Source organism: Pezoporus flaviventris, unplaced genomic scaffold (assembly GCF_033815535.1).
Source record: "Pezoporus flaviventris isolate CSIRO_AGI_PZ_B2104156 unplaced genomic scaffold, CSIRO_AGI_Pfla_v1 ptg000001l, whole genome shotgun sequence".
Taxonomy (NCBI): domain Eukaryota; kingdom Metazoa; phylum Chordata; class Aves; order Psittaciformes; family Psittacidae; genus Pezoporus; species Pezoporus flaviventris.
This window is the reverse complement of record NW_026892549.1, coordinates 55691586-55719098: the sequence shown is the minus strand read 5'-3', so window position 1 is coordinate 55719098 and position 27513 is coordinate 55691586. Positions and strand designations below refer to the sequence as shown.

At 51.6% G+C, this 27513-nt stretch overlaps 2 protein-coding genes and 1 non-coding gene across 4 annotated transcripts; all 3 read left to right on the top strand.

Annotated features, from left to right (window-relative positions):
- The first annotated feature begins 911 nt into the window (after positions 1–911).
- Positions 912–11634, top strand: LSS (lanosterol synthase). Its single transcript, XM_061458410.1, has 23 exons — positions 912–1052; positions 1137–1314; positions 1396–1534; positions 1615–1723; positions 2631–2752; positions 2979–3075; positions 3822–3957; positions 4126–4234; positions 4592–4710; positions 5425–5522; positions 5659–5686; positions 6247–6303; positions 6593–6664; positions 7161–7211; positions 7360–7509; positions 7855–7951; positions 8096–8201; positions 8705–8770; positions 9114–9194; positions 9642–9812; positions 10234–10312; positions 10518–11059; positions 11534–11634. The coding sequence occupies exons 1-22, from the start codon at positions 1036–1038 to the stop codon at positions 10701–10703; spliced, it is 2268 nt and encodes a 755-aa protein (XP_061314394.1). The 5' UTR covers positions 912–1035; the 3' UTR covers positions 10704–11059; positions 11534–11634.
- A 1679-nt stretch (positions 11635–13313) lies between these two features.
- On the top strand, positions 13314–27506 carry CWF19L1 (CWF19 like cell cycle control factor 1). 2 transcript variants are annotated; one of them, XM_061458304.1, is made up of 14 exons: positions 13314–13416; positions 13554–13638; positions 14251–14329; positions 15941–16042; positions 17360–17574; positions 18438–18556; positions 19247–19331; positions 20166–20306; positions 22113–22224; positions 23764–23843; positions 24726–24935; positions 25690–25809; positions 27092–27189; positions 27262–27506. In XM_061458304.1, the coding sequence occupies exons 1-14, from the start codon at positions 13394–13396 to the stop codon at positions 27404–27406; spliced, it is 1614 nt and encodes a 537-aa protein (XP_061314288.1). In that variant the 5' UTR covers positions 13314–13393; the 3' UTR covers positions 27407–27506. The 2 variants fall into 2 exon arrangements, with proteins under 2 accessions (XP_061314288.1, XP_061314296.1); XM_061458312.1 differs by lacking the exons at positions 13314–13416; positions 13554–13638; positions 14251–14329; ... (1 more) ...; positions 17360–17574; positions 19247–19331.
- On the top strand, positions 25385–25526 carry LOC133274030 (small nucleolar RNA SNORA12). Its single transcript, XR_009745002.1, has one exon. It is a non-coding gene; the product is annotated as a small nucleolar RNA SNORA12 (small nucleolar RNA).
- Positions 27507–27513: the final 7 nt, after the last annotated feature.

Sequence of the window (27513 nt, the reverse complement as noted above, 5' to 3'; positions counted from 1 at the left end):
ATTAATTCACAGGCACGTTTCTGTCCTGGGGTGCTGATGGGTGCCACATTCGGGAGTAGCTCTTTTATCCCTGCCCCCCCATGCTCCCTGAGGCCTCCAGGGATGCACAGGCATGGAGATGGTCCCTGCCTACAAGACCTTAGATCCAAGGCTTAACTTTGATAGCAGGCCATGAATTGTGGCTCTTCCACCTGAGCTTTCCACTGCCTTAGTGGCTTAGGCTGGTGTTGCTTCTGCAGTAGGAGGGAAGCCAGGCCACTGCCACCTGCTCATGGACCTCTTGGGCTGCTGTCCCATGCCAGTGCCTGCAGGAGGGTGGCACCCATGGCAGGGGTCACAGCGCGGACACCTTACGCCCCCCAGGATGTGCCACGTATCTCTTCTCCTGTAACCCCATTGTTGCAGCACCCATAAAGCATAACAGACTGTTCTAGGGGTGTCACTCCTGCTTGCTGCACCCCTCCTCACCAGGTCACATCCAGTCTTTCATCTACCAGTACCCCCAAGCCCTTCTCCTCAGGGCTACTCTCAATCCCTCTGTCCCCTAGCTTGCGTTGATGTTGCCACAACCCAGGACCTTGCCCTTGGCCTTGTTGAACCTCATGAAGTTCGCATGAGCCCACTTCTTGCACCTGTCCAAGTCCCTCTCGATTGTATCCCGTCCCTCTGGCTTCTCAGCTGCACGACCGGAGGTGCTGCAAGAAGGGCGATGCGCACAGGGACGACAGAGGCCACGGTGTGGGTACTGGAGCCGGGTGATGCAGCTGCAGCCACCGCGTCCAAGGGCAGTCGATGCCTGCGGAGCCGAGCCGAGCCGGAGCTGACGGCCACAGGAGCTCCGCATCAGCCCCCGTGTTCCGCACCCGCCTGACACCGAGGGGCGCGGCGTGGGGCGGTGCTTACGGCCGGGGCGGTGCTGCCGACGCGGCTCCGCTGCCCCGTTGGCTGCGGCCCGTGAGGCGATGTCGGCCCAGGGCGGTGCGGCCCCGGCTCCGGTCCTAGCCCCGGCGCGGCGGTAACGGGCACGCTGAAGCGATGGCGGCGGACGGCGGGTGGGTGCCGGCTCGGCGGCGGGCAGGCGGCGGGGCGCAGCGGGGCGCAGCGGGGGTCGCGGCTCACGGTGCCTGTCTCCGCAGGGCGGTGCGGCGGAGAGGCGGCCCGCGGCGCTCGGCCCCGGCCACGGCGCTGCCCGACTGGAGACTGCGGTGCGAGGGCGGCCGGCAGCGCTGGCACTACCTGGGCGACGGCGATGGGGACGGCGGCGAGCGGCGGGCGCAGACGCTGCTGGAGGAGCACAGCCTCGGGCTGGACACGGTGCGGGTCTGGGGCGGGACCGGGCGGCAGAGCCCCAGCCGAGGGGCACCCCCGGCTCAGGCGCTGTCTCCCCCCACGCAGGTTGAGGCGCTGACGGCCTCGCCGGTGGCCGGCACGGCCCGGGAGGCTGCCCGCAAGGGGATGCGGTTCTACGCCGCTCTGCAGGCTGAGGACGGGCACTGGGCCGGTGACTACGGCGGTCCCCTCTTCCTGCTGCCAGGTGAGCCGCGGAGGGCGCCTCCGCTGAGAGGAGCGAGCGAACTCGTTCGGGTTGATGCTGGAGCCTGTCTGATCCTCTAGGTCTGCTCATAACGTGTCACACTGCCAAGATCCAGCTGCCGGAAGGCGTTCGGAAGGAGATGGTGCGGTACCTGCTCTCCGTGCAGCTCCCGGACGGAGGCTGGGGCTTGTGAGTAGCAGAGATGGTACTTCAGGTGATGGCACCACCGAGGTCCAGCACTCGGAGCTGCTGTCAAATCTGCCCAGGCTGGGGGTGCAGGACTCTGCCACAGTGATACCTCTGGGGGTTGGACTTGCTTGTGTAGCACTCCAGGTACCTTTTGTCACAGAGGTGGCAGGAGCATCAAGCCTGGCTGTATCACCTCTATGGCACTATATCCTAAAGCATCGTGCATCTCATACCACCTGGGGCCCCCAACACAAGTGGGAGCTGTTGGAACAAGCCCAGAGGAGGCCACAGAGATGCTGCAAGGACTGGAGCAGCTCTACTCTGGAGCCAGGCTGAGAGAGCTGGGCTGGTTCAGCCTGGAGAAGAGAAGGCTCCTTAAGGGGAGACCTCAGAGCAGCTCCAGTGCCTAAAGGGGCTACAGGAAACCTGGAGAGGGGCGCTTTGGACAAGGGCCTGTAGGGACAGGACAAGGGGAATGGCTTTAACCTGCCAGAACAGGGGAGACTGAGATGAGCTCTTAGGCAGAAGCTCTTCCCTGTGAGGGTGCTGAGGCGCTGGCACAGGGTGCCCAGAGAAGCTGTGGCTGCCCCATCCCTGGCAGTGTTCAAGGCCAGGTTGGACACAGGGGCTTGGAGCAACCTGCTCTAGTGGAAGGTGTCCCTGCCTGTGGCAGGTTGGAGCTGGATGAGCTTTAAGGTCCTTTCCAACACAAACCACCCTGTGTGTAACAGGGTAGTGCAGAGCAGTGTTTCTCCCTGCATTAGTTGGGTGTCCCCTTTTCCACAGTCACTGCTGGCATTCCACTTCACCCTGACAAAGACAGCCCTGTACAGTGGGTTGTTCCTGGCTAATACCAGTAGCTGGCTAATGGCTGTGCTGTCTGTGTGTGTGTGTGTGTGTGTGACAGGCATGTGGAAGACAAATCGACAGTGTTTGGCACAGCACTCAACTACGTAGCCCTGAGGATCCTGGGGGTCGGACCAGATGACCCTGACATTGTGCGGGCCCGTGTCAACCTGCACAGCAAAGGTCAGCTGCTGTGTGCCAGCACTGCTGGGGAGAGAGGTCTGTCTGGACCTGAGGGCTATATGGGACATGGGGGCTTCCAGGTAACAGGGGAACTGCTGCTCTTGCTTGCCCTTGATGGCATCTGCGCTTTCAGTTAACCTGGGGAGAAGTGGAGCCTGTGCTGGAGAAGCAAGCAGGGAGCTGGCATGTTTGTATTAACCCTCAAAGTTGATGCCTCTCTCTGCAGGAGGTGCTGTGGGAATCCCTTCCTGGGGGAAGTTTTGGCTGGCTGTCCTGAACGTTTACAGCTGGGAGGGAATGAACACGCTTCTCCCAGAGATGTGGTATGTGCCCCCTTCAGTGTGGAGGTAGGGGGTGTTGTCAGTCCTGCCTCCAGCCTCAACCCACAGCTATCTCATGGAAATGGTGTTTGCTGGGATAACTCCAGATATGTCCTGGAAGACCGTAGCAACAAGGCCAGCCAGTGGGTGGACAGGACTGAACAATGCCCTGAGGGAGATGCCAGAGCTTTTCCTATGTGGTCCCATTATATCTGTGTGCTCCCTGCCTGCCTGCTTCTGCTCTTGTGGCTAGCCAGAACTGGGTCCTAGCAGGACAGAACAGCCACATGGAAGGCTGCCAGCTCTAACCCTCACTCGTACCCTTCCTGATTACTTAGAGGGCCTCTGGGTGTCAGAGAGGCAAGTACATGACATTTTCCCTGTGTGAAAGCAGAGGCTGCACAGTACCAAGGGCTGATGGTGCTCTGTCTGCCTTCAGAGTCATGTGGGGAAGAGAAGAGGGCCCTGAACTGACTCTCTCAGCTTGGGAGCCTCGCTATGCTTTATATACTGGGCCAGGAGCAGTGCCTGCTGGCTCTAGAGAGAGGGAGCATCCCTGGTGGGGAGGATCAGAGCAGTGCCAGGCAGTGTGGATATTCCCTTCTTTTCTCCATCAGCTGTACCAGCTGGAACAGGGGACAGGGAAAGGCTTGCCCTGCTCCAGGCATCCCCCTGCCAGCACATTGTTTCTCCATGCTGCCCTCGGCCCTCCTTGTTCCTCACAGTAGCACCTTCTCTGTTGCAAACAGGCTGCTTCCTACATGGTTCCCAGCCCACCCATCCCGGCTCTGGTGCCACTGCCGCCAGGTTTACCTGCCCATGAGCTACTGTTATGCCAAACGTCTGTCAGCAGAAGAGGATGAGCTCATACGGAGCTTGCGGCAGGTCAGGAGCTCTCCAGTGAGGTTACGTGACTCCCCGTCCCTCTGGCTTATGCAGTGACAGCTCCCATACCCACACTGTCCCTGTGCCCAGGCAGGGGAGCCAAATTCCAGCAGTCAGCTGCCTCTGGGTGCTTGCTCCCAGGCTGATGCCCTTTGTTGTCTTGTGCAGGAGCTGTACGTGCAGGACTATGCCAGCATAGACTGGCCAGCCCAGAGGAACAACGTGGCTGCCTGTGATGTGTACACTCCGCACAGCTGGCTGCTGGGGATCGCCTATGGTGAGTGGGTGTTGGCTGGGGCAGAAGGGCTGAGTTATCAGCTGGGTTTAAATTACGGCACCAAGTGAGCTGGTGGTGGTGGAACCGAAGCTGCTTTGGACCATGAGGGCTCTTTGGGGTTAACTGCGAGCTATCTCTGGAGCTGGGATAGAGACATGGAGTGTGTGATCCATGGGCTTCTCCCTCCCTGAGAGCAGCAGGGCCCTGTGCCCAGGTCCTTGGGTCACTGTGGGGCAGAGCAGTTCCCATGCTTTCCTTCCCTGGTCACCATGAGAACAGCAGTGCAGCCTGCCACAGAACATGAGCCTGGCTGCATGGGCTGAGTCTTTCATTGCGTATCTCTTTTGTCTCCTGTAGCCATCATGAATGTGTACGAAGCCCACCACAGCACTCACCTGCGGCAGCGAGCTATCACAGAGCTGTATGACCACATCAAGGCTGATGACAGATTCACCAAGTGCATCAGCATTGGGCCGGTAGGACACTTGCTTTAAAGACCTTGCCTTTTGCTCTTTAAGGACCAGTTTGTGACCCACCCCAGCCCTTTGCAATTGTGGCATGTAACCATCATCACCAGATCCCTCTCTGGATGCTGGAGAGGGGCCCTTCATCAGGGACTGGAGCAATAGGACAAGGGGTGATGGGTTTAAATTAAAACGGGAAGTTTAGGTTGGAAATAAGGAACAAGTTCTTCCCTGTGAGGGTGCTGAGGCACTGGCACAGGGTGCCCAGAGAAGCTGTGGCTGCCCCATCCCTGGCAGTGTTCAAGGCCAGGTTGGACACAGGGCCTTGAAGCAAGTTGCTCTAGTGGAAGGTGTCCCTGCCCGTGGGTGGTGGTTGGAATTGGATGAGCTTTAAGGTCCCTTTCAACAGAAGCCAGTGTGGGATTCTATGATCTTGCTCAGGTGCAGCTCCTGCTGCTCCTATTCCTCAAGAGCTTAACACTAACAGGACATGGGATAGCTGCAGTGCTGATGAGGGGTGCCTCTCCTTGTGGTCCAGGGAAACAATCTGAGGAGAAGCTCTGGAGAAATCTTGTGGCACCTACCTCACAAACTCAGCCACAGATGGAGCGGTTGGGATCAAGCCTGGGGACACCTCTAGATGGCTTTGTTCTGGGTGGGAGGGATTGAAGTCTGTGTTGCTGGAAGAAGCTGTATCCAGAGCAGTGACAGTGCTGCTCTCAACAGATTTCGAAGACAATCAACATGCTGGTTCGCTGGTTCGTGGATGGGAAGAACTCCCCAGCTTTCCAAGAGCATGTTTCCAGGATCCCTGACTATCTCTGGTAAAGGCTGAGTGTGGCTTACCTGCCACAGCTTTGGGCTCTGGTCCCTGCAGAGCAGGCACACCGTGGCTCCCAGCCTGCTTCCCGGTGCTCTTGCTGTGCCTGTGCTGCATCACTGTGCTCTCTCCTCCTACAGGCTGGGCCTCGATGGCATGAAGATGCAGGTGAAGTGCTGTAGGAGTTCAGCTGTGACTCAGAGGGACCCTGTCGTGCTGGGAGAGCCCATGGAATAATGGGATAGCTTATTCACCCTGTGCCTGAGCTCCCGCCACTTGCCTTTGGTGCCTGGTGGCTTTGTCTCACTGCCACCTCCCCTGGCTGTGCTAGAAGTGAACAGTGTCCTGCTAGTTTGCCTCTCTGTGCTGTAAGCTGAGGGCCTCCATCCCCTTCATCCCCACAGGTCCTGGGAGAAGGGAGGAGAAAGACAGGCTCCTAATACTGCGTGAGGACTCAGCTGTGCATTTCTTGTGGCTGTTGTGTCCCTGTACCACCTCTCCTGTCTCAGCTGCTGTCTCATTTCCTATTGCACTGCTGTTCCTGAGCTGCTGCATCTGTCCCCTCTATGCCAGCACATCAGCTATGATGTTGGGTGACACAAAACTGAGGCATAGGGTGGAGGGAGCTAGGGGGGTAATGCAGGAGGGATGTGCTGTCCCATAGACCCCACACCTCGGTCAGGCTGTTGTCAGGACCTGCTTCTCACCATCTGCTTTCTCTCTTCCAGGGCACAAATGGATCCCAGCTCTGGGACACTGCCTTTGCCATCCAAGCCTTCTTGGAGGTAAAGTTTTTTGGAGGGTATGATGCGATTGCTGTGGTAAGCCCCAGAGCTGGTCATGCAAACACCTTAGTGATGCCAGCAACAGTTGTTGGCTCAGTTCTCCTTGTAGGGGTTTTAATGGAAACAGTAAATAAGGTATGAAAGCAAATTTACAGAAAGGGCTACATGAAAGGCATTAATTAACAGCCCCTAGACCAGCAGGTCAGCAAGGTCCCAGCATGTATTTGTCTTGAGGGACACATTTGGTTGCCAGAGCTCCTTGCTGAGTGCTGTGAACCTCTGTTTGCAGGCAGAAGGCCAGAAGATGTCTGAATTCACATCCTGCCTCCAAAATGCCCATGAATTCCTCCAGTTCACCCAGGTGAGCAGAACCAGGTGGTGTCTCACACTGTGCAGACTTGGCTGCTGCTCAGAGCCCTGCTGGATGTGTCTGTTGCCTTCTCAAGAGCTCTTCTGAAGGGGTGGACTACCAAAGTCCTAGGACGGCCTTCTGCTTTCCCTCCCTGTTGCTGGGAGAGGGCCTTGGCCAGGCCCAGGGATTTTTGGGTTGGCTGCCTGGGCTAAGACAGGCTGGAAAACTGAGAGTTTGGGCTTATTTGTCCTTCGTCCTGTCTGGTGCTCACACATTTGAGGCACCCGTCTAGGAAGCCTAGACTGTGTAAGCCTCAGCTCCTGCTGCCAGACCAGTAGCTCATGGTGGGGGTCACCATCACCAGCAGCTTGGTGCAGATACAGTCAAAGGTCTTGCTCATAGTGCCACCAGTGGGAGCACTGAAAGGAGATGGGTCCTTGACAAGAAAGCACCCAAAAAGGGGACTTCAGCAACACTTCTCTCACTTGTTCCTTGTCTTCTGCAGATCCCAGAGAACCCACCCGACTACCAGAAATACTATCGCCATATGAACAAGGTATGATGTCTGCAACTGGCCTCTGAAGGACGCACAAACAGGGCAGGGATTTGGGCACAGGGGATGGGAATGAGGGGCAGCACCTCCTCCCTTGCAAGAACAGAACAGGTCAGAGGAAGGTGCTGCAGCCCTCCTGTTCCCTTTCCAGGGCGGCTTCCCCTTCAGCACCCGAGACTGCGGCTGGATCGTGGCAGATTGCACAGCAGAGGGGCTGAAGTCAGTAATGCTTCTGCAGAAGAAGTGCCCCTTCATAGCCAAGCCTATCCCCCCCGAGCGCCTCTTTGATGCTGTGAATGTGGTAAGTGCTGCAAAAATTAGGGCAAAGGTGAATGTGGGCAGCATCTAAACCAAGCTAAAATCAAGGCCTGAAGAGTTGTTAGATCTGATATTACTTAGCCTGCACAAGGCCTGTGGCCTGGTGTGGGAACACCATTATTTACTGTGATGCAGAGCTACATATGCAACATAATATAATGTGATGGTTCAGATTGTCAGTGTCAGATGTCAGTGTAGTTTGGGACCTGAGTTGTCTGCCCACCCCATGGACTTGTGGGTCTGACTTTGTCCTCACACCTGTTTTGGAGCAGACTGGGGTGGTGGCACTGCCTATGAGCCAGTCCCAACCCTTCTCTCGTCTGGGCAGTTGCTGAGCATGAGGAACTCAGATGGAGGCTTTGCCACGTATGAAACCAAGCGAGGAGGCCACTTACTGGAGCTGCTGAACCCCTCAGAGGTGTTTGGTAAGGGGAGCTGCAAGGGGGTGGTCATCCTGTGCACTGTGAATGGACACAGTGGCCTGGCCTTGCTGTGCCCATTGCATGCCTGGCTTTGCCCCAGGACCCTCTGTAGGATAGTGTGGGGTAACTGATACCCTTCACCTTCAGGTGACATCATGATTGACTACACCTATGTGGAGTGTACATCCGCTGTCATGCAGGCACTGAAACACTTCCATGATGAGTTCCCTGAGCACAGAGCTCCAGAGATTAGGTGAGGCACTTAAGATGAGAGCTGGGTAGGGGAGAAGACAGGCTGCAGTGTCCCGTGCTGCCTGCTTTGGCCTCTGTTGACACAGCCCCTGCTGAGCCCTGTCAGGAGTCTTGCCTGGATCTCTGCACTGGCATGGAGCAGCCCCTGGGGTGGCCACTGGTATCTGCACAGCTGGGATGCTTGTGACTTCTCCAAGCCAGAGCCACCCACAAGCAGCCTCTTAAGCCTGTTTTGGTTCAGGCTGGGGGGAAATTCATAGAGATCTGCCTCCACTGACTTAGCACTTGCCTTGACCTTGCAGCCAGCTGTAGGCTATGTCCCCTGCTTGCTTGCTGGCATGAAGAACCCAGCTGGTGCTTGATTTGACTCTTAGATCCTGAACAGTGTGCATGCTCTTGCCTCTTGAGCCTTATAACAATGGGACCCATCAAAGCCTTAGAGGAACTGATGGATGCTCCTGATGAAGCAACTGCTTCTGAAATGGGTGTCTTTTTCCTGACCAGAGAGACTCTGCAGAAGGGCCTGGACTTCTGTCGCAAGAAGCAGCGAGCTGATGGGTCATGGGAAGGGTAAGCAGTGTTCCCTGGCTGCCGCAGTGTGAGAGGGACCAAGAGGACATGCATTCCTGGCTGGTGGGATCTGTGGGAAGGGCAAATGGGGCTGAGTAGGTTCCTTGTGCACTGTACAAGATGCAGACAACCCCTGAGGACAAGGGTGGCTCCAGCTTCTCTGGTCCCAGAGTGTCTGATGAAGACTGGTGAGCGAACTGGGAGCAGGGGGTGGTGGGACTGGGCACGGCTGTGTCACAGGGGAAGGCACAGGCAGCTCTATGCCTGGCTGCGCCTGTGTGCTGTGAACACCTCAACCTGAAGTCCCGCACCCCTGACAGTGCCTCTCTCCCTTTCCTTCTAGGAGCTGGGGGGTTTGTTTCACCTATGGCACCTGGTTTGGGCTGGAGGCATTTGCCAGTATGCAGCACACGTACCATGACGGGTGAGAAGCCTCATTCCTCTGCCTCTACCTACCTCTAGGGCTGGGGCAGGACATCATGGCGAGGCTGGGTGGATGCCCTGGCTGTGCATAGGCTCTCCTGCTCCTCCCAAATCCTGTGCCTCTGATATCAGGCATTGGAACAGGCTGCCCGGGGCAGTGCTGGAGTCACCGTCCCTGCAAGCATTCACACACCGTGGAGACGAGGCCTCAGTGCCATGGGTTAGTGGTGGCCTTGGCAGTGCTGGGGTGTGGTTGGACTGGATGAGCTTAAAGGTCTTTTCCAGCCTGGTTTATTCTGTGATTCTGTGCTATGACCAGGGCACTCACTGGGCCTAACTCGTGGGGCAGCCCCAGCCATGGGCAGAGCACAGCTCCTGTTTGCAGCTGGGACATGGGTGTGCAAACACTCTGTGTCCCCAGCTCTGATTCTCTGCCCCATCCTCACAGGGCTGCATGCCGAGAGGTGGCCCAGGCCTGCCAGTTCCTCCTCTCCAAGCAGATGGCAGATGGCGGGTGGGGAGAGGACTTCGAGTCATGTGAGCAGCGCACCTATGTGCAGAGCGCTGAGTCGCAGATCCACAACACGTGTTGGGCCCTGCTGGGGCTCATGGCTGTCAGGTAGGAGCAACCCTCATTGGTGATGAGTAGGAAATGCAGGCTCAGGGAGGTGCAGCTGCCTGGCTGGTGTGGGCAATGCCCCCAGCCATGTTTGTGATCTTGTGGTCACATCAAGGGACTGGTCTGCACAGTGCTCCACTGACACTGGGGCTCATAATGCTGGGCATGGGAGAGACAGTGTAAAGCAAAGGTCTAAATCTCAGTCACAGGCCTCCAGCCTGGGCAAATGTTGCTGTATTCATGATACCTGGTGTGCTATGGTTGTGAGGGGCTGACCCGAAGAACTCAGCATGCTTGGGACAGGCTCAGGGCAGCCTGGAGGTGGTTGAGTTCCCTAGGTACATGGATGGCTAAGTTCTCCAAATACATGGGTTTGCAGATGGTTTGATAAGAGTGTCCACATCTCCCTCATGCTTTGCAGGTACCCTGACATTGACGTGCTGGAAAGGGGCATCAAACTCCTGATTGACAAGCAGCTGCCCAGCGGGGACTGGCCTCAGGTACATCTTCCCTCTGGTCTTTCCAGGGGGTTCCCAGATGTCCTGGGCATTGTGCAGCCATTGCAAATGGTGTACTTTCCCTTACCTGGAAGGGAGGCCCTGTGTGGCTTTTAGTGGGGGCCTTCAGGAAGGCAATGAGCTCAATGCCACATCTTGGACACACTGTGGTCCCCTGTGACCCCCTTGATCTCTGTCTCTCTCTTAGGAGAACATTGCTGGTGTATTCAACAAGTCATGTGCCATCAGTTACACCGCGTACTGCAACGTCTTCCCCATCTGGACGCTGGGCCGTTTCTGCCGGCTGCATCCCAACAGCCCTCTTGCTGGGAAGCTGGGCTCTGGATATGTGGATGGGACAGGGGAGACCGTACCAGAGGCTTTGTCTGCCTGAGCCCGGGCCATCACACATGCCATGGCCTCTGACTTGTCCCAGATACCAGCTTCTGCATGGGGCCAGGGGGGGATTTGCTGCATAGGGTATCTTGGTGCTGATCTTCACCATGCGGGCTGCTGCTCTGCCATGGAGGACTCTTGCTGAGCCTCCTTCTGTTGAACCTCCTTCAAAAATACACTTTTAAAGGGTTTTCCCAGATACATCCTCACTCATGGGACAGGGAGTGAAGTGCCTTTTCCAGACCAGTTTGGTGATCTGAGAACGGTGCCAAGCTGTTTTCTATGACATATCTAGACAGACTCTCTCAAGCTCGTGAGAGAGATGCCCATAGTATCCCCTTTGCCCAGGGCAGGGTGTTGGAACTGGATGATCTTAAGCTCATTTCCAACCAAAACCATTCCATGATTCTATGTTGGGTAGAACAGTGCCTTTATCTTCCCCTCATGCTGTCCAGGTTGGCTTTCTGCAGCAAGAGGACTGGGGGCCTCCCCAGTGCCCAGCATTGTGGTGGGGTGCACTGCACAATCCCTGCTGAGCTGGCCTCTGTGCTGTGAGTGCCAGCAACTGCCTTTGAAGTGCTCCCTCCTCTGGAGCCTGTGCTGGGAGGGGAAGGGCACCTATCCTATCCTCCCCCAGACGAATGGAAAAGAGGAGTGCTTCCCTCAGTTTTCTCACTGCCGGAACCTGGCTTCCCAGTGCCTCACTGGTGAAGTCACCACCATCATTCCAGCTTTGAAAAGAGGGAATCTGAAGCAGAAAGCACTGAGGTGATGAGTGTCAGGGCAAAGCTTCCAGCCAGCCCCAGTGCAGCAGGATCCTCTGTTCAGACTATGGTACAGTTGGGCATTCACACTTTGTTTTCAGGAGCTGGAAGTCACGTTGACTGACAGGTTAATAAATTGCTAAAGGTGTTGCAAAGGGAACTTAACTTTGTGTTGGCCTCTCATTGTCTGCCCCAGTCAATGTGTCTCAAGGAGAGGGGAGCATGTACAGTGTAACCTGGCTTGGACCACCTTTCCCCAGTGGTACGGGCACCATCTCCACCAACACACAAGCCATACTTAGAGCCTGTGGCTGCTTTGCCCTCTTCCAGTGCTCTTGGCCCTGAAAAATATAACCAAGGAAGCACCGGGCTAAAAGGGAATGATCGATTCTCTCCACCTGCAGCTTATACAATAAGCCCAATGTGCTGGTGCCTACATGCTCCTGGACTCGCTGCCCACCAGCAGCCCCAGTCCAGCTTTGCAAAGCTGTTCTCCAGCCAGTGCCCCTCTGCTGCTGCATGGGATATCCTGGGTTCAGCAGTAGCAGTCATTTTTCTCTTTCTTAGTAGCTGGTGCAGTGCTGTGGTTTTGACTTTCGGCCTGGAGCAATGCTGATAACACTGATGTTTTTAGTTATTGCTCAGTAATGTTTACTCTGACTAAGGACTTTGTGAGCCTCATGCTCTGCCCGGGAGGAGGGGAAACCAGGAGGAAGCAGAGACAGGACACCTGACCCAAACTGACCAAAGGGGTATTCCATACCACAGCACGTCATGCCCAGTATATAAACTGGGGGCAGTTACCCAGAAGGGTTAGATCACTGCTAGGGTTGGGCTCGGTATTGGTTGGCAGGTGGTGAGTGGTTGTGTTCTCTTCCCTTGTTATTTCCCTCACCATTATTATCATTGGTGGTAGCAGCAGTGGTTTTGTGTTATACCTTAGTTACTGGGCTGTTATCTCAACCCATGGGAGTTACGTTCCTTCAATTCTCCTCCCCATCCCTCTGGGAGCAGGACAGGGGTGAAGAAGCCGGGGAGTAAGCGAGTGGCTGTGTGGTTCTGAGTTACTGGCTGGGCTTATTCATGGAGCCACCGTCCCTGCAAGTGTTCACACACCATGGAGACGAGGCCCTCAGTGCTATGGGTTAGTGGTGGCCTTGGTAGTGCTGGGGAACAGTTGGACTGGAGGAGCTTAAAGGGGTTTTCCAGCCTGGTAGAGTCTATTCCATTCTGTGATTGCACCCTAGAGGCAACATCCTGTTATTTGCTTGGGTCTAACTTCATAGAGAAACCATGGAATCACACACCTTGAAGGGCAAACCCATCTGTTCAACCCGTTTCTCCAGACTCTGAGAAGCAGCTCTGCTGTGTTCCCACCCTCTGCCTGCCCACACTGGTAGGCTTGCTGAGCAAGGCTGTTAGTAAGAGTTATTTAAGCAAACTCATCTCAGGCTGTTTTGACAGCCCCATTTGCCTTTTCCAAACCCTGGACTTCTTTACGCTGTGCGTGTGACACTACCAGGCATTCCACGCATCTCCGTGCTGTCCATCACAAGCAGGAAGAGGGTTTGGTTGTTGTTTTGATCTTGGTTTTAAACCACTGTAGGGGAACCCGGCAATGTCATTACATGCCCAGCACATGTGCTGGTCCCTTGGGGACCGTCACCACAGGCACCACAGGATCTGATGGCTCCCTATGGACGGTGTCCCTCAGGGCACGGTGACCCCGGGCACTGAGACCCTCCCTTGTGGGGACCGGTCCTTCAGAGCCTCCCCCGTTGCGGTCCTTTCCCAAGGCACGGGCAGCTCCCTCGGTGCTGAGGTTGCGCTCCTCGCAGGCCCGCCCGGAAGCGCCATTTCCCCTCTGGAAGCGCTTTGCGCTGCGCAGCCGGAACAGGCGGGAATTGGGTGGAGCGCTTCCGCGATGGCGGCGGCGCCGCTGCGAGTGTGAGTGCGGCGGGAAGGGACGGGACGGGACGGGACGGGACGGGACGGGAGGGAGCGGGGCGGAGCGGGAGGAGGCCGCTGAAGCGCGGCGGGCCCGGGCCGTGCTGAGGCGGCCTCTGACTCGCCGTGTCCCGCAGGCTGGCGTGTGGCGATGTGGAGGGGAGGCTGGAGGCTCTCTTCGGACGGGTCCGGGCCATCCAGAGCAAGAGCGGCCCCTTCGATGTAAGGGTCTGCGGCGGGCTGGGGGCGCGGGGTGGAACCGTGCGGGTGAACGGCGGCTTTGGGGTGGCTCGGGCAGGGACCACGTACGGGTGACACGGGGTGGGTTTAACACGGGCTGAGGCGGGTGTTGGTGGCCGGAGCCACGCTCTTCCCTCTCTGTCCACCCCAAATCATTCCATGATTCCGTGTTCGGGGGGGACTTCAGACCCCAGTCCCACAGGGCACGGTTCTTGCCGTCAGCACCGCCGTGCACAGCCAGGAATGAAACCGCTCTCCCTTGTCTTGTCACTACATGTGAGGGCCCCTTGGTGACGGTGTCCCGTGGGCTCGGCGTTCCCCAGGATCTGGTGGCTCCCTGTGGATGGTGACCCTCAGGGCACGGTAGTCCCTGCCCGTGGCGGCTTCTGGGTGCGGTGACCCCAGAGCTGGGTGTTGAGACCCTCCCTTGCTAGGGGCTGGTCCTTCAGATCCTCTCCTATTGCTGGCTCTTTCCCTTTCACTCCTCGGGTGATGCATGGCACAGTGTTCTGACAGCACAGCATGCCAGCAGCAGTGTTGCATGTGTCCTGTCTTTGGTCAAATGGCAACTCTCCCTTTATCTGATGTTTTTAGATGCTTTTGTGTGTTGGGAATTTTTTTGGCTCTACTTCTGAGGCGGAATGGGCAGAGTATTGCACAGGCGCCAAGAAAGGTAAGGAAGGCTCCTCACTCTGGGTGCCGGTGATGGCAATGCTTTGTGACCCACTTCGCTGTCTCATCTCAGTGTGCTTTTGAAGTCAGAACTTGCAGTTAAACATATTGTGTTAAAGCAATGCTGTGCTTCCCCTCCCTGCAATCAGTCACAAGGAGAAAAGGGGAAAGCAGAGGTGCTGGTGGTGTGAGTGTCTCTGTTCTTCAGCCATGAAGATCACAAGCTTTTCCAAAGGAGGGGGGTTTGTCAGTTCCTCCTCAGTCCCCACAGCCCTTGCATTGGAGATGTTTTCATGGCCGTGAATGTGAAAGGTCCTGTGTGGTGTCCTTTGCCTCTTCCCACACCCCTTTTGTAAGGGAGATGCTACCTCATGAGCATTTGTAGTGTTCCTCTTTCCCCTTCAGTGCTACTCTGGCTCTTGCTGACGTGGCAAACAAGTAAGGAGCTGGGACTCCTGCTTTCCACTTCCTCTCTGCTACTGCATCCCTCCATTTATCCGCTGCTTGTCTGTGAGGGCCACCTGCATTAAGATTGTCCTCTTTGCCGCTTACCATGGCAGGGTGTGCTCCCTTCTGTTTCTGTTGCTATGAGAATATAAGGAGAATTGTTACTGGTTTAAACTTGGCTCCCTGGGGAAGCTCCCCAGTGCACACAGGGAGAAGAGTGAGTGTTAACAGCAAAGTCTTCCCTGGACCGATGCATTTTTTCCTCATCTTGAATTGTCCTTACCCTTTGAGCTGTTGAAAACACCTGTAGCTTATAACCTCACCTATATACATGCAGATAGAAGTAAGGTTCACATCACTTCATTTTGGTTTTAAGCCATTCAGGAAGTTTTCAAGCTCTGTTCTACAATTGTATCTTCTAACTTTGAGAGCAACAGTGTAACAGCAGCTGTAGCAGATCTGCTGTATTGCTGCTCCCTTCTTAAACAGGGAGCTGTCACTGGCTTTTATTAAGTGAAAAGGTTAGGACCTGTTGACCAACTTGCTGTTGTGCCAGGAAAGCCACAGGAGGTGTCTCTGACATCAGTTGTTGTTTTTTCTCACTTTTAAAAGCTTTTAAAGATTCAAATTGTGTTGTTTGGAGAAATTAAAGCCATAGAGGAGTTAAACCTGGTACTTCCCATTGCTCTTTTTCTCTCATTAGTTCTGTCCACCAGGTCTAGATGCAGTCATGCAACAAGTTCTTCTACCAAGTGTATCAAAGAGCTGTTGAACTTGGAGTTTTCACCTAAAGTATCAATGATTTGCAGGTTTTTGATACCCTTATGAATTTAGATCAACTTAAACTAACTCACCAGGTGTCCCTGTGCTCTGGTCTTTACTTAGCATTGCCCTAGGGAAGACCTATGTTTTTGAGCCTATGGATCATTTTGGAGCTGACCTTCTTGTGTAGGCAGTGGAGTGAGTTGTAGTTAGAGGTTATTCTCAGCTGGTGCTGTATGCATCTGTGCAAACAGGAGGCTTGGGTACTTACTTTGAAGGAAGGTTTCTTGTCCTGTACTTACTGCTCCTTGTCACACTGCAGAGGAGTGGTGTTGGGACCTGCTGGGATTCCTAGTAAACACGGACTGAACTTGTGCTGAGTGCATGTGGTTTTCTTCCTCAGCTCCAATTCCAACCTATGTGCTTGGTGCGAACGACCAGGAGACTGTGAGCTATTTCCCAGATGTCAGTGGCTGTGAGCTAGCTGAGAACATCACTTATTTAGGTAAGTTGCAGGTGCTTTGTGATAATGTGTGTGCATTTACCTGGAGGAGCTTTCATGAATGTTTTCTGATCTTCCCACTTCAAAGCTCCTTCCTTGTTCTGGGAATTTTAAGGTGCATTTCACATTCTGGGATTCAGACTGGAACTGAGCTCTATGGTGAAAGGCTGATACAATTCTATGTATAATGTGAAAGAGAACCCTGCTTTTCTGTTGGTTTCTAACACTGAACTTGCTAACCAGAAGGAATAGTGGTTGAAAGAGCCTCTTCTTTGGGAATATCTTATTCTCATAGCGTGCCTGTCTTTGTATGGGAAAGTACTTGAAGTATGATTTTGCTATGCTCTGTGGCTGTACTGGAGTAGCAGAGGTGAGAAGTGTCATCTTTAAAGGCAATGAAGCTGTAGCAAAGCTAAAAGGAGAACCTTGTTCCTTTCTACAGTGCCACTTGACAGAAAGTATAATGAGTGAAGACACTTGCAATTGACTTTTTTTACTCAGCTTTTGATATGGGTTCATTTTTGGGAAACAAGATAGCAATGAGGAGAGAAGACTGGGGGTTGACTGAACAGCTGCTTCTCTGTAGGCAGGGTTGGATTTGAGTCATTGTACTAAAACCTGTCTTTGCTATAGTTTCATGAATGCCAGACTGGTTTGTGTTGGAAGGTCCCTTAAAGTTCATCCAGTTCCAACCCCCTGCCACGGGCAGGGACACCTTCCGCTAGAGCAGGTTGCTCCAAGCCCTTGTGTCCAACCTGGCCTTGAACACTGCCAGGGATGGGGAAGCCACAGCTTCTCCGGCCTTCTCTTCACTGTGCCAGCTCCTCAGCACCCTCACAGGGAAAAGCTTTTCCCTTATATCTAACCTGAACTTCCCCTATTTCAGTTTGAACCCATCACCCTTGTCCTATCACTGCAGTCCCTGATGAAGAATCCCTCCCCAGCATCCTTGTAGGCTGCCTTCAAACACTGGAAGCTGCTCCGAGGTCTCCATGCAGCCTTCTCTTCTCCAGGCTGAACAGCCCCAAATTTCTCAGTCTGTCTTCATACGGGAGGTGCTCCAGCCCCTGATCATCCTCATGGCCTCCTCTGGACTTGTTCCCACAGCTCCATGTCCTTCTTATGCTGAGGACACTAGAACTGCACACAGTGCTCCAAGTGGGGTCTCATGAGTTTATGGCCATAGAAAATGAGGTGTCTGTAAGGGAAGTCCCAGCAGAAGTAAGGCAGGACTGCTGAATTTGGACCTTTACCTATCTCATGAGTAAGAGATTACTTAGAGTGTCTACATCTCAAGTTCATGTCTGTGTATTCATGCAGGTCGCCGAGGTCTTTACAGTGGTTCTTCTGGCCTGCAGATCGCATACCTGAGTGGCACTGAGTCCCAGTGTGAGCCGGCTCCTGCCTACAGTTTTAGTGCAAAGGATGTGGCAGAACTGAAAACATCTTTGTTGTCAACACCAAACTTCAAAGGTGTGGATATATTGCTGACATCCCCCTGGCCCAGAGATGTGGGGACTTTTGCCAACAGTGCGGTAAGTGTTCTGGTTTCTGGTGGAATGGGTTTCCAGATGGATTTAACAAAGGATTGTCTTTCTGCTTGCTGTGACAGTTTGGGCTATTGGACCATTTCTTCCCCTCTGCCATTCCCACTTCAGGGGCAGTAGAATGGAGCACAGAGAGGAAAACTGCTTTCTTGAGAGTAGATTAGTGCCTGTCCTGCTGCTGCGATGCAGGGCTGTGACAGATGTCTCCCAGGTCAGCGTCTCATGCCCTCTACTTTTACCAGAGATGACAAGGTATAACAAACATGGGCTGTTCCTGAACATCTTTCTTCTTCTGCCCTTTTCTTACTTCGCTTCTCAGTCTAAGACTAATAGGAAAAAGACAGTACAAGAGCCTTGAAGCAAGGAAATGATTTGAAGTCTGCTGTTTGGTTGTGTTTTGTTTTGCTCTGGCTTCTCTCTCTCATGGGAGTGGGATAAAATTTTGCTTCTGAAGGAAACCTCAGAGCTTTTGTACTTACTTTATTCATGCACTAGAGCTTTGTCCCTCTGGATATGTGGTCAGAAGTTGTTTTAATGATTTTGACATCTCTTGGTGATTGCCACACTCACTCTGCGCTGCTGGCTTCACAAGACCAGGAGAAAAGAAAATAAAACCAACTTGGATTGATGACATGAGTGGAGGCAAACCCTGAGTACACATAATGGGATAAATGAGCAGGCTCTGGTTGGTGATAAGAAATCAAGCCCTTCTGACTTTATTTTCCCCTTCCAGGGCATGGTGACCCCTATAGTCAGTCTCTACATTTCCAGCATGCAGTTCTGTATAAAACTTATTTTTCAGTGCAATCTGACAGTTGTTTTTAAAATAAAACTTGGTTTGTGTTTTGCAGGGAGAAATAGATACCAAGAAATGTGGCTCCAAGTTAGTATCTGATCTAGCTGCAAGTCTTAAACCAAGGTACCACTTTGCTGCCCTGGAGAAGGCCTATTATGAAAGACTTCCTTACAGGTTTGTAGGACCATGTGAAATCTCATTTCTTGTCTAGTAGGAGTTCAAGTTTTAAAGAAAACAGGAGGACAACTTCAGAAGAACTTTATGAAGTCACCTAGCCCCAACACCAAATGGTCAAGATTGCTTCTCAGATGAATCTTACTAGTTTAATTCCTGCTGCCTCAAACTGTGCAGTCCAAGTACCTTGCTGTGAATCTGATGCCAGGTTAGCTGCCCTTAGTCATATTTAAACAGTGTTCTGCCTAATGCAGGGGTGTATCTCTGAAAATGTATCATGGAAAGGCTCTTCTGTGGTGAAAAGAGTGGTGTCGGAATTCTGTATATAAAACGTGACTACTGACGTAATGCAGGTATCAGAACAACTTAAAAATAAAACTGAAGCTGTTGTGTTGATGTTGGCTAAGATTATTATCCTTTCCACAGGAAACACTTTAAAGGTGTAGCTGTTCTCAGACTAGTGAATTGTTCTCTCACCTCTGTATTTGCACTGCAGTGAGATGCCATTTTGGTCTGTGTAGCTGTTTGCTGTTAGATCTCACGAGTCTTTCCTCTAGCCCCCTTGTTTTTGGCCAAAGACTGTATGTGGCTAACATGCTGTCTGAGTAACTTCATGGATGACACGTGGTTTGCCCACTGTCCTTTTCCATATTGTATATGCCAGCAGAGTCATGTTTTGCTTCCTTACAGAAACCACACAGTGTTACAGGAGACCCCACAGCATGTGAGCAGGTTCATTGCACTTGCTGACGTTGGCAATACAAGCAAGAAAAAGGTACTGCCACTCTTGAATGTTTCTTCTTTTCTCAAGTGCAGGAAATGTGGCAGTAAGCCCAGCTTTGGCTAGCTAGAGGACAGAGTTGATCACCTTAAAGCTTGACTGAAGTGGAAGGATCAGTCTCACTTGAGTAACAAATACCTGTTGCCCATCATGTCAGAAGGGTAAGATGTGTTCTGGGGCACCACTGTTCTTCTCTGCCTGGTGAAATGGCATGTAGCTGTGAAGACAGCTGCAGAAGAAACTGGATAGAAAGCTGCTGTTTCTTCCTTTTTCCCAGCTGCTTTACATAGAAGGAAGTGAAATTCCAAATGAGCCCTTACAAATCATTGAAAATAACTAACTTCTGGGATAGGAAGGGGCTGTTTTTTTGTGTGAGTTCGTGTTTTTTTTTTTTTAGCTTGCTTCTTTTCTACCCTTAAGAAAGTTACAGTGTTTTGGTATAAAAGGACAGCTTGCTAGTGTTAAGAAGGCATAGGAGCCAGGCCTGGTAACAAAAAGGATCCAGGAATTCTGCATACAAAGAAGGCCTGGAAACTGGCAAGGATGAAGGTTGTTTCTTCTTCAATTAGGATATGCTGCTGCTCTTCAAAAAGATCTTCCTTAAAGTGAAGGAAGAAGCACTCCATAAACTCTTGGTTGCCCTGGGTGGGAAACTAGCACGGGGAGTGTGTTTTTCATGTCCTGCCTTAGCTTTAAGACCAGTTTGCTGAGTTCTTGCAGTTCTAAGTTGTGTGTTACTGTTTCAGGGTGGCTGTTTACAGGTGACCTCTTCAGAGTTGCGGTCATGGCAAAAGCTTCTTGCATCTGAGCCATCTGTTTTTGTTTTAGTATCTCTATGCATTCAGCATTGTGCCAATGAGCTTGATGGACCCTGCAGAGCTAGTGAAACAGCCACAGGACACCACTGAAAATCCATACCGAAAATCACAGAAGGAGGCACAGAAGAGCAAAGCATTCCTGTGTGCAGAGGTACTGCTGCATTTTCCTTCATGTGACTCTCTGTGTTCAGGTTGCTTAGAACAGCATTTGGCTTTAACATGAGGATATTTCTGTCCAAAACACTACAGGATTCTGTGTAAACAATTTGCATCAACCAGATTGCATGGGAGTTTGTTACTGTGTGCCCCTTGTTAAGCCAACCGTATCTTGGGCTTCATCCAAAGGAGTGTGGCCAGCAGGTCCAGGGAGGTGATTCTGCCCCTCTGCTCTCCTGTGGTGAGACCTCCCCTGCAGTCCTGCATCCAGCTCTGGAGTCCTCAGTACAGGAAAGACATGGACCTGTTGAGAGGGTCTAGAGAAGGACCACAGAAACGTTCAGAGGGATGGAGCACCTCTCCTGTGAGGAAAGAAAGTTGGGGTTGTTCAGCCTGGAAAAGAGAAGACTCCAGGGGGACCTTATTATCATAGAATTGTAAACTAGTTTGGGTTGGAAAGGACCTTAAGATCATCCAGTTACAACCCCCTGCCATGGGCAGGGACACCTCACACTAGACCATGCCACCCAAGGCTCTGTCCAACCTGGGCTTGAACACTGCCAGGGATGGGGCAGCCACAGCTTCTCTGGGCACCCTGTGCCAGTGCCTCAGCACCCTCACAGGGAAGAACTTTTTCCATATATCTAATCTGAACTTCCCCTGTTTTAGTTTGAATCCATCACCTTTGTCCTATCATTAGTCCCTAATGAAGAGTCCCTGGTGGCCTTTTGATACTTAAAGAGGGCTTATGAGAAAGGGACAGAGTTTTTAATAGGGTTAATAGGTTAAGAGTTAATTGTTTTACACTAAAGAGTGGGAATTCAGACTAGACATGGAAGATTTTTTTTTACAGTGAGGGTGCTGAGGCGCTGGCACAGAGTGCCCAGAGAAGCTGTGGCTGCCCCATCCCTGGCAGTGTTCAAGGTGAGGTTGGACAAGGCTTGGAGCAATCTCTTCTAGTCAAAAGTGTCCCTGCTCATTGCAGGAGGGGTTGGAACTAGAAGGTCTTTAAAGGTCCCTTCCAACTCAAACCAATCTATGATTCTGATTGCAGGTCTGCATGGTGATGCTGTATTTAGATTTGCCTCCTTGTCAGGACTGTTCCCTATCAGTATCTCAGCACACATGGTCTTACTCTCATAAGCTTGTAGACTGAAAGGTAGTCCTTCGAAGTTGGCCCCCAGTTTTCTCCCTTAGATTGCTGGCTTCTCAGGTGCTACTTCGTCTGATGTTGCATTTCCACTGTATCTCTCAATGTGGTGAGCTAGGTGTTGAGTACAATTGTTTTTTCCTCAAGTGTCCTAAGTTACCAACTCCACGCTCCTTTAAATATCATCTGCTCCTCCTGAGAGGAGGTTACCTTCCTGGGCCTGAACAATCTGCTGTTGGTGTCAGAAGATGTGACTTGCCAACTTGGTAACTTGATCGCCAGGCAAGTGGATATGTTCAGGTGTAGAGACTCAGATTATTTCCCTATGCAGAGCATGTTTTGTCCTCCAAGAATAGTGGGATACTCTGCTAATGCAGACATGTGAAGAGCTATGTCCGCGTGTCTTAATGTAATGTAGATAAACTAAACTGTAAGATCACTGGTGTAGGGGGAAATACTCAGCCTGAAGTTAAGCTGCTGCATTACTGGGAAAGGTCAATTCATTCTCTTCCAGGATATTAATGCTTTTGCTGTTGATGCTTTTTAAAGGTGGTTACACACCTCCTAAGGAAAAAAAGCAAATTATAGTACATACTGTGACTGTCTGCAGCACAGTTGTAATCTTGGCTTTGGTTTTCATTTTCTAAACAGGAAGAATCAGCTTGTCAGTTTTTCTTTGATTTGAGCAAGCATCAGGGGAAGAAACGTCCCTCAGATGGGAAAGAGGGAGGGAACTCCCAACCTAAGCAAGCCAAAAAACCCCGTAAGTATGTAGCTGCTTTTACCAAAGCTCTTCCCTTGAGGCATTGGACCATCTCACTCTTCATTTTATCCCAAGCTGTTGAACTGTGGATGTCAGCTTGTCAGCATGCTCTGTCACTACACCGGATGCTGTGGGAATACAGTTTGTTTCCTACAAACCTGGCAATCAATAGGTGGAAGACAAGTCAAAATCATAGTTTAAAAACTAGTTGGATCTGTGGTGGTTGCAGTTGAGCTGAACATGACGAGATGCAGTTTCACAAAGCAGCATATTTCCTTTCAGAGGGACCACAGGAGGCTGGTTCGTGGTGCTAATGAGTTCTTGAAACACCACTTCAGTTGTTCTGTGCTGTGAGTTAACAAAGTATTAATGAACTAGGAAGAAAGGAAGCCCTTCTATTACCTCTGTTTCTGTGCTGTAAATCTCATTAGAGTTTGCCTGACTTGAAGAAGTCAAAATGAAATCTTTAAGAATCATGACTTCTCAGTGCCAGTGTTACTGCAAGCATGGATCTTTAGAAATGTTGGTCTTAAGATATAAATGCAGGTGTCAGCCCCTCTTTTGTTCCTCTGAAAGCTGTTCCCTCTGCCAGTGGGTAAGAAAACATTCTTCAGAAATGCCCCTGGTAGGTAAGTCTGGTTGCCTTTGTTACATAAGACTGAGTTGTTTTTTATTTATTAGATTTCCAAACTCTTTGCATAGTCTTTGCACATAACAGTCCACATGCTAAATTATACTCGAGTGCAGTGCCATTGCTCTGTATGTGCCTGCAGAGGCACAACTGGCTGTGATGGCAGTTTTGATGAAGGAATGTGTGTGGGGTTTCTTGTTTTCTGCCATCACTCCTGCAAGACGTAGTGTGCCACTGTACCTATCCAACTTCCAAAGTCTCTGGAGTTTGTTGTGAGAAGAGAGCCCTGTTAATGCTGTTTTGCTCAGAAATGAACCTCAGAATTGGGTATTTGGTTTCCTGCAGTTCTTGGACACCCTGTCATGTGTATTGCATTTGCAAAACTGCTTGTGTGTTCACATACACAGCCTGCAGAGGACACAAATACAATGTTTGACCTTAAGGTAGCTTATCAGTGCCATCAACTTACATTAAACATCAGCTCAGGTATCACAGTTTGTGTGTGAATCCAGGTGAGTGTGATGCATAGACCAGAAGTGACAAGTGCCTGTCCTTGTCTTTACCTGTGCAGTAATTTTACCTTGTTTTGATTTTTCTGTTTAAATCTGCTGCTGCTTTGTTACTACTGACCAGTAAGCACTAAAATCCTGGAATTAGTGCTCTTCCGTGAAATCGGAGCACTCTGAGAATGGTCTCTCAGCAAGGACTTGACTGCCACCACCTCCTTTCTCGCTGGAATTTCCCAGACTCACCAGTTCTCTGATGAGAGCTGTTTCCAGATGTCCTGACATCTTCAGCACTTTATCAGCTGGGAAGGGTGGCTGGCAAAGGGTGACTCCTCCTCATCTTGTTCCATTCCTTGGTCTGACAATTAAACCTTGTGCTTTCTCTTTCCTTTCCTAATAAAGCACAGCCCTCGGGGCCCTGCTGGTTCTGCCTCGCCAGTCCAGAAGTGGAGAAGCACTTGGTTGTTAGTATTGGCACACATGTAAGTACCCAGAGCATGTTCTTTGCTGCATGATGGCAGAAACGTGCTAAGACATGGCAATATAAAACATCAATCCCAATTGTAATCTTTAAAAAGAAAACAACCAAACTTTATTTGCAGCTGACTCTTGGTTTGAATTTCAGTTTCTTTACATCTCCGCTACAAAAGACATAACTATGTAAAGTCTTGAAATATCAAGCAGGTTTGCTCTGGCAGCAGAGCTGGATTACAGTGCAAGAACACTTTGCTGTTGCCAGCCCTCAGGGTTTGCTTATGTTACCATCTGGCAGAACTTTTCCAGTGTGAACTCAGTGTAAACTGGGAGCTGCTTTGGCAGCAGGATGCACTGTCAGGAGTTACGCCAGATGTCCCTGGGATGATTGGTTCCAGTTTTGGTACATACACATTGAACAGAAGACAAGATAGCTTTAAAGTTGACATCTTGGAGATTAATTCACTGATTGGTGTATTAATTTTGCTTAAAGTTATTGTTCCTGTGTTGCATAATCCACCTCAAACTGCTACAGGTTTGGCCACAGGCTTATTTTAAGAGCTGTTAACAATTTTCAAGTGGCTTTTCTTGTCATAGTAAGAAATTGTAGCCATACTGTGTAGCAGTATGTAGCCATACTTTCCTGCAGATGAGGCATTCTCTGGTATTCAGATGATGATATTTTTTTCTCTCTTTCTCATTCCTCTAGTAATTAATAAATTGCTTATACACAATCCCTAATAAGTGACATAGAAAGGAAGACTTTCCTGTTCCTGAGGCAAATTGCTAGGATGGGGGATACTCAGAATGCAATCAGAGAGTAAATTTCCATAGCATGGTAAGTAAGTGTTGTTTGCAGTGAGTAACTGGTGTGTATTGTTTCACTCTAGTGCTATCTTGCCCTGGCCAAAGGTGGTTTATTACCTGATCACGTCTTGATTTTGCCCATTGGGCACTATCAGTCAGTGGTTGACTTGTCTTCAGAGGTGGTGGAAGAAGTGACCAAGTACAAGTCTGCCCTAAAGGAATTTTTCAGAAGCAAGGGAAAGAGATATGTCTTATTTGAAAGAAACTATAAGAGTCAGCATCTGCAGTTACAGGTATGATTTTAGTGTCACCCCAGGAGAGTATAAGCTTGCACTTACCTGCAAATGAACTGAAAGAGAAAGCTTACCTTCAGATTTCCCTCCTTATACTGTGCCTTCCTGGAGTATGGAGAGAAGTCGTCCTACTGACAGATAGAGCCAGAGCAAAACTAAAACCAGCGTGCTGGTTCTGCCAGAGTCCTTTATTCTTCCTGTTTCAGCAGCACAATGTTGGTTGTGTTGAATGGGTGAGGAAAGATTTTCCCTGCATGGAACTGATTAAAAAGCCCATGAAGTTTATAGATAAATGGCAAGACATTGCTCACGCTGGCACATAAACTGTGGTGCTCACTTCTGTAACTGAAATAGGCTGAAAATCTAAAGATAAATGCAGAGCTCTGGTCACTGCCAGCCAGTACCAGCCCTTTGAGTTTTTGTCCTTGTGTGTCAATTGTGCAGGGATCTATTGTGGTGGTTTCTGTATTTGGCAGGTCTGTAACTGTGTCAGAGCGGCCTTAAACTACCACAGAGATCAGAAAGGAGAAGGCTGTGCTGAGAACTTTTACAAGCTTTTAGTTTTCAGCTTCTTGTTCAGCTCCTACAGAAAATGCCTCATAAGTTTAAGCCTGTACAGGCAGGTCTCCCCTGTCTTGTTTGATGATGCTGAGCAGTACTGAGGAGCAAAGCTCCAGTGATGGATTGATAGCTTTCAGCAGGTACTTTGTTTTGTCTTGCCTTCTTTTATGGAAATGTTGTCCTCCTTCTCCAGGTGATTCCTGTCCCGTTGGACCGCTGTACTGCCGAAGACATTAAAGAGTCTTTTATTGCACAGGCACAGAAACAAAAGATTGAATTATTAGAAATCCCAGAGCACTCGGATATCACGCAAGTATGAGACAAGATTTCACCTGTTACTTTCCTTCTGCCCTGTCTAGTTCCTCTGAGAGCACTGTGTGTGTGGCAGAGTTAAGCTGTTGGAGGCAACTTGATATGGAGATGTATCACATGTATTCTGCTCCAGGTGACCTTTCTGTGATCAACAGATGTGTTCCCAATCTGAAAATTTTTCCAGCTGTGTGTAGGGCTTGCTGAATTCATAGAATCCCAGACTGGTTTGGGTTGAAGGGACTTTAAAGCTCATCCAGTCCCAACCCCCTGCATAGGGCAGGGACACCTTCCACTAGAGCAGGTTGCTCAAGCCCCTGTGTCCAGCCAGCCCTTGAACACTGCCAGGGATGGGGCAGCCACAGCTTCTCTGGGCACCCTGTGCCAGCACCTCCGCACCTTCACAGAGAAGAGCTTCTGCCTAAGAGCTCATCTCAGTCTCCCCTCTGGCAGGGTAAGCCTTTGTCCTATCCCTACAGGCCTTTGTCCAAAGCCCCTCTCCAGGTTTCCTGTATCCCTTTAGGCACTGGAGCTGCTCTAAGGTCTCCCCTTAAGGAGCCTTCTCTTTTCCAGGCTGGGCAAGCCCAGCTCTCTCAGCCTGTCACCATAGGACACCAGACACGAACCTTCTTTCAATGGCACTGCACACCAAGTAGTTTTTAGGTTCCCTTGTGTAAGAATTTTAAGCAAACCTTTGTCTTACATCAGAAAAATGAGTTAGTACTGACACTTGGGTTGTTCTTCTTTGTGCTAAGTGATCACAGGGAGACTGGTCTGCAGCAGGAGGGAGAAATAACATGTGTGCACAGGGGTCTGTATGTCATTACAACCATTGATACCCGTTTTGGTAGCTTTGGGGCTGATTTCTCATCTGAGAAATACGAGTGTAGCTGTGGCTGCCCCATCCGTGGCAGTGTTCAAGGACAGGTTGGACACAGGGGCTTGGAGCAACCTGCTCTAGTGGAAGGCGTCCCTGTCCATGGCAGGCTGTTGGAACTGGATGAGCTTTACGGTTCCTTCCAGCCCAAACCAGTCTGGGATTCTCTGAGTCTGTGTGTGTATCATTGCAGCAGAGTGAGTGACCCATCCCTTCATCGGCCCTTGGGAGGTGTGGTTTGATGTCACCCATTGATGCTGGTGTCTGTGGGCTGGTTGGATTTGCCCAGTTGCCTCTCTAAACAAATGACCCCTCTGGCCAGGATCCCCCAGCTCTGTCCAACGCCGCCCTCCCGGAGTGCTGGCGGGAGGCCACACCGGGTCCCCCTGTCCCCTCCTCTCCCCCTCAGGTGGCCCGCTCCGGGACGCCCTACTTCTACGTGGAGCTGGACACGGGCGAGAAGCTGTTCCACCGGATCCGCGGCCCCTTCCCGCTGCACTTCGGCAGGTCGGTGCCTGCCCCCCTTCCCCTGCTGCCCGTGCCGGCGGCTGGCGGCGCTGACGCGGGCTGTGCTTGCAGGGCGGTGCTGGCGAGCGAGGCGGTGCTGGCGATACCGCACCGGGCCGACTGGCGGCGCTGCGAGGCGGAGCGGGCGGAGGAGATGGCGCAGGCCCGCGCCTTCCGCCGCGACTTCCAGCCCTTCGACTTCGCCCTCCGGGCCTGACGGCGGCGCTAAAGCGGCGGTGGAAGACGCGCGGCCATTGGCGGGCGGGCGGTCGCGCGCGGTGACGTGTCAATAAAGGCGGAGTTGCCGGTGGCGCAGAGCGGCTG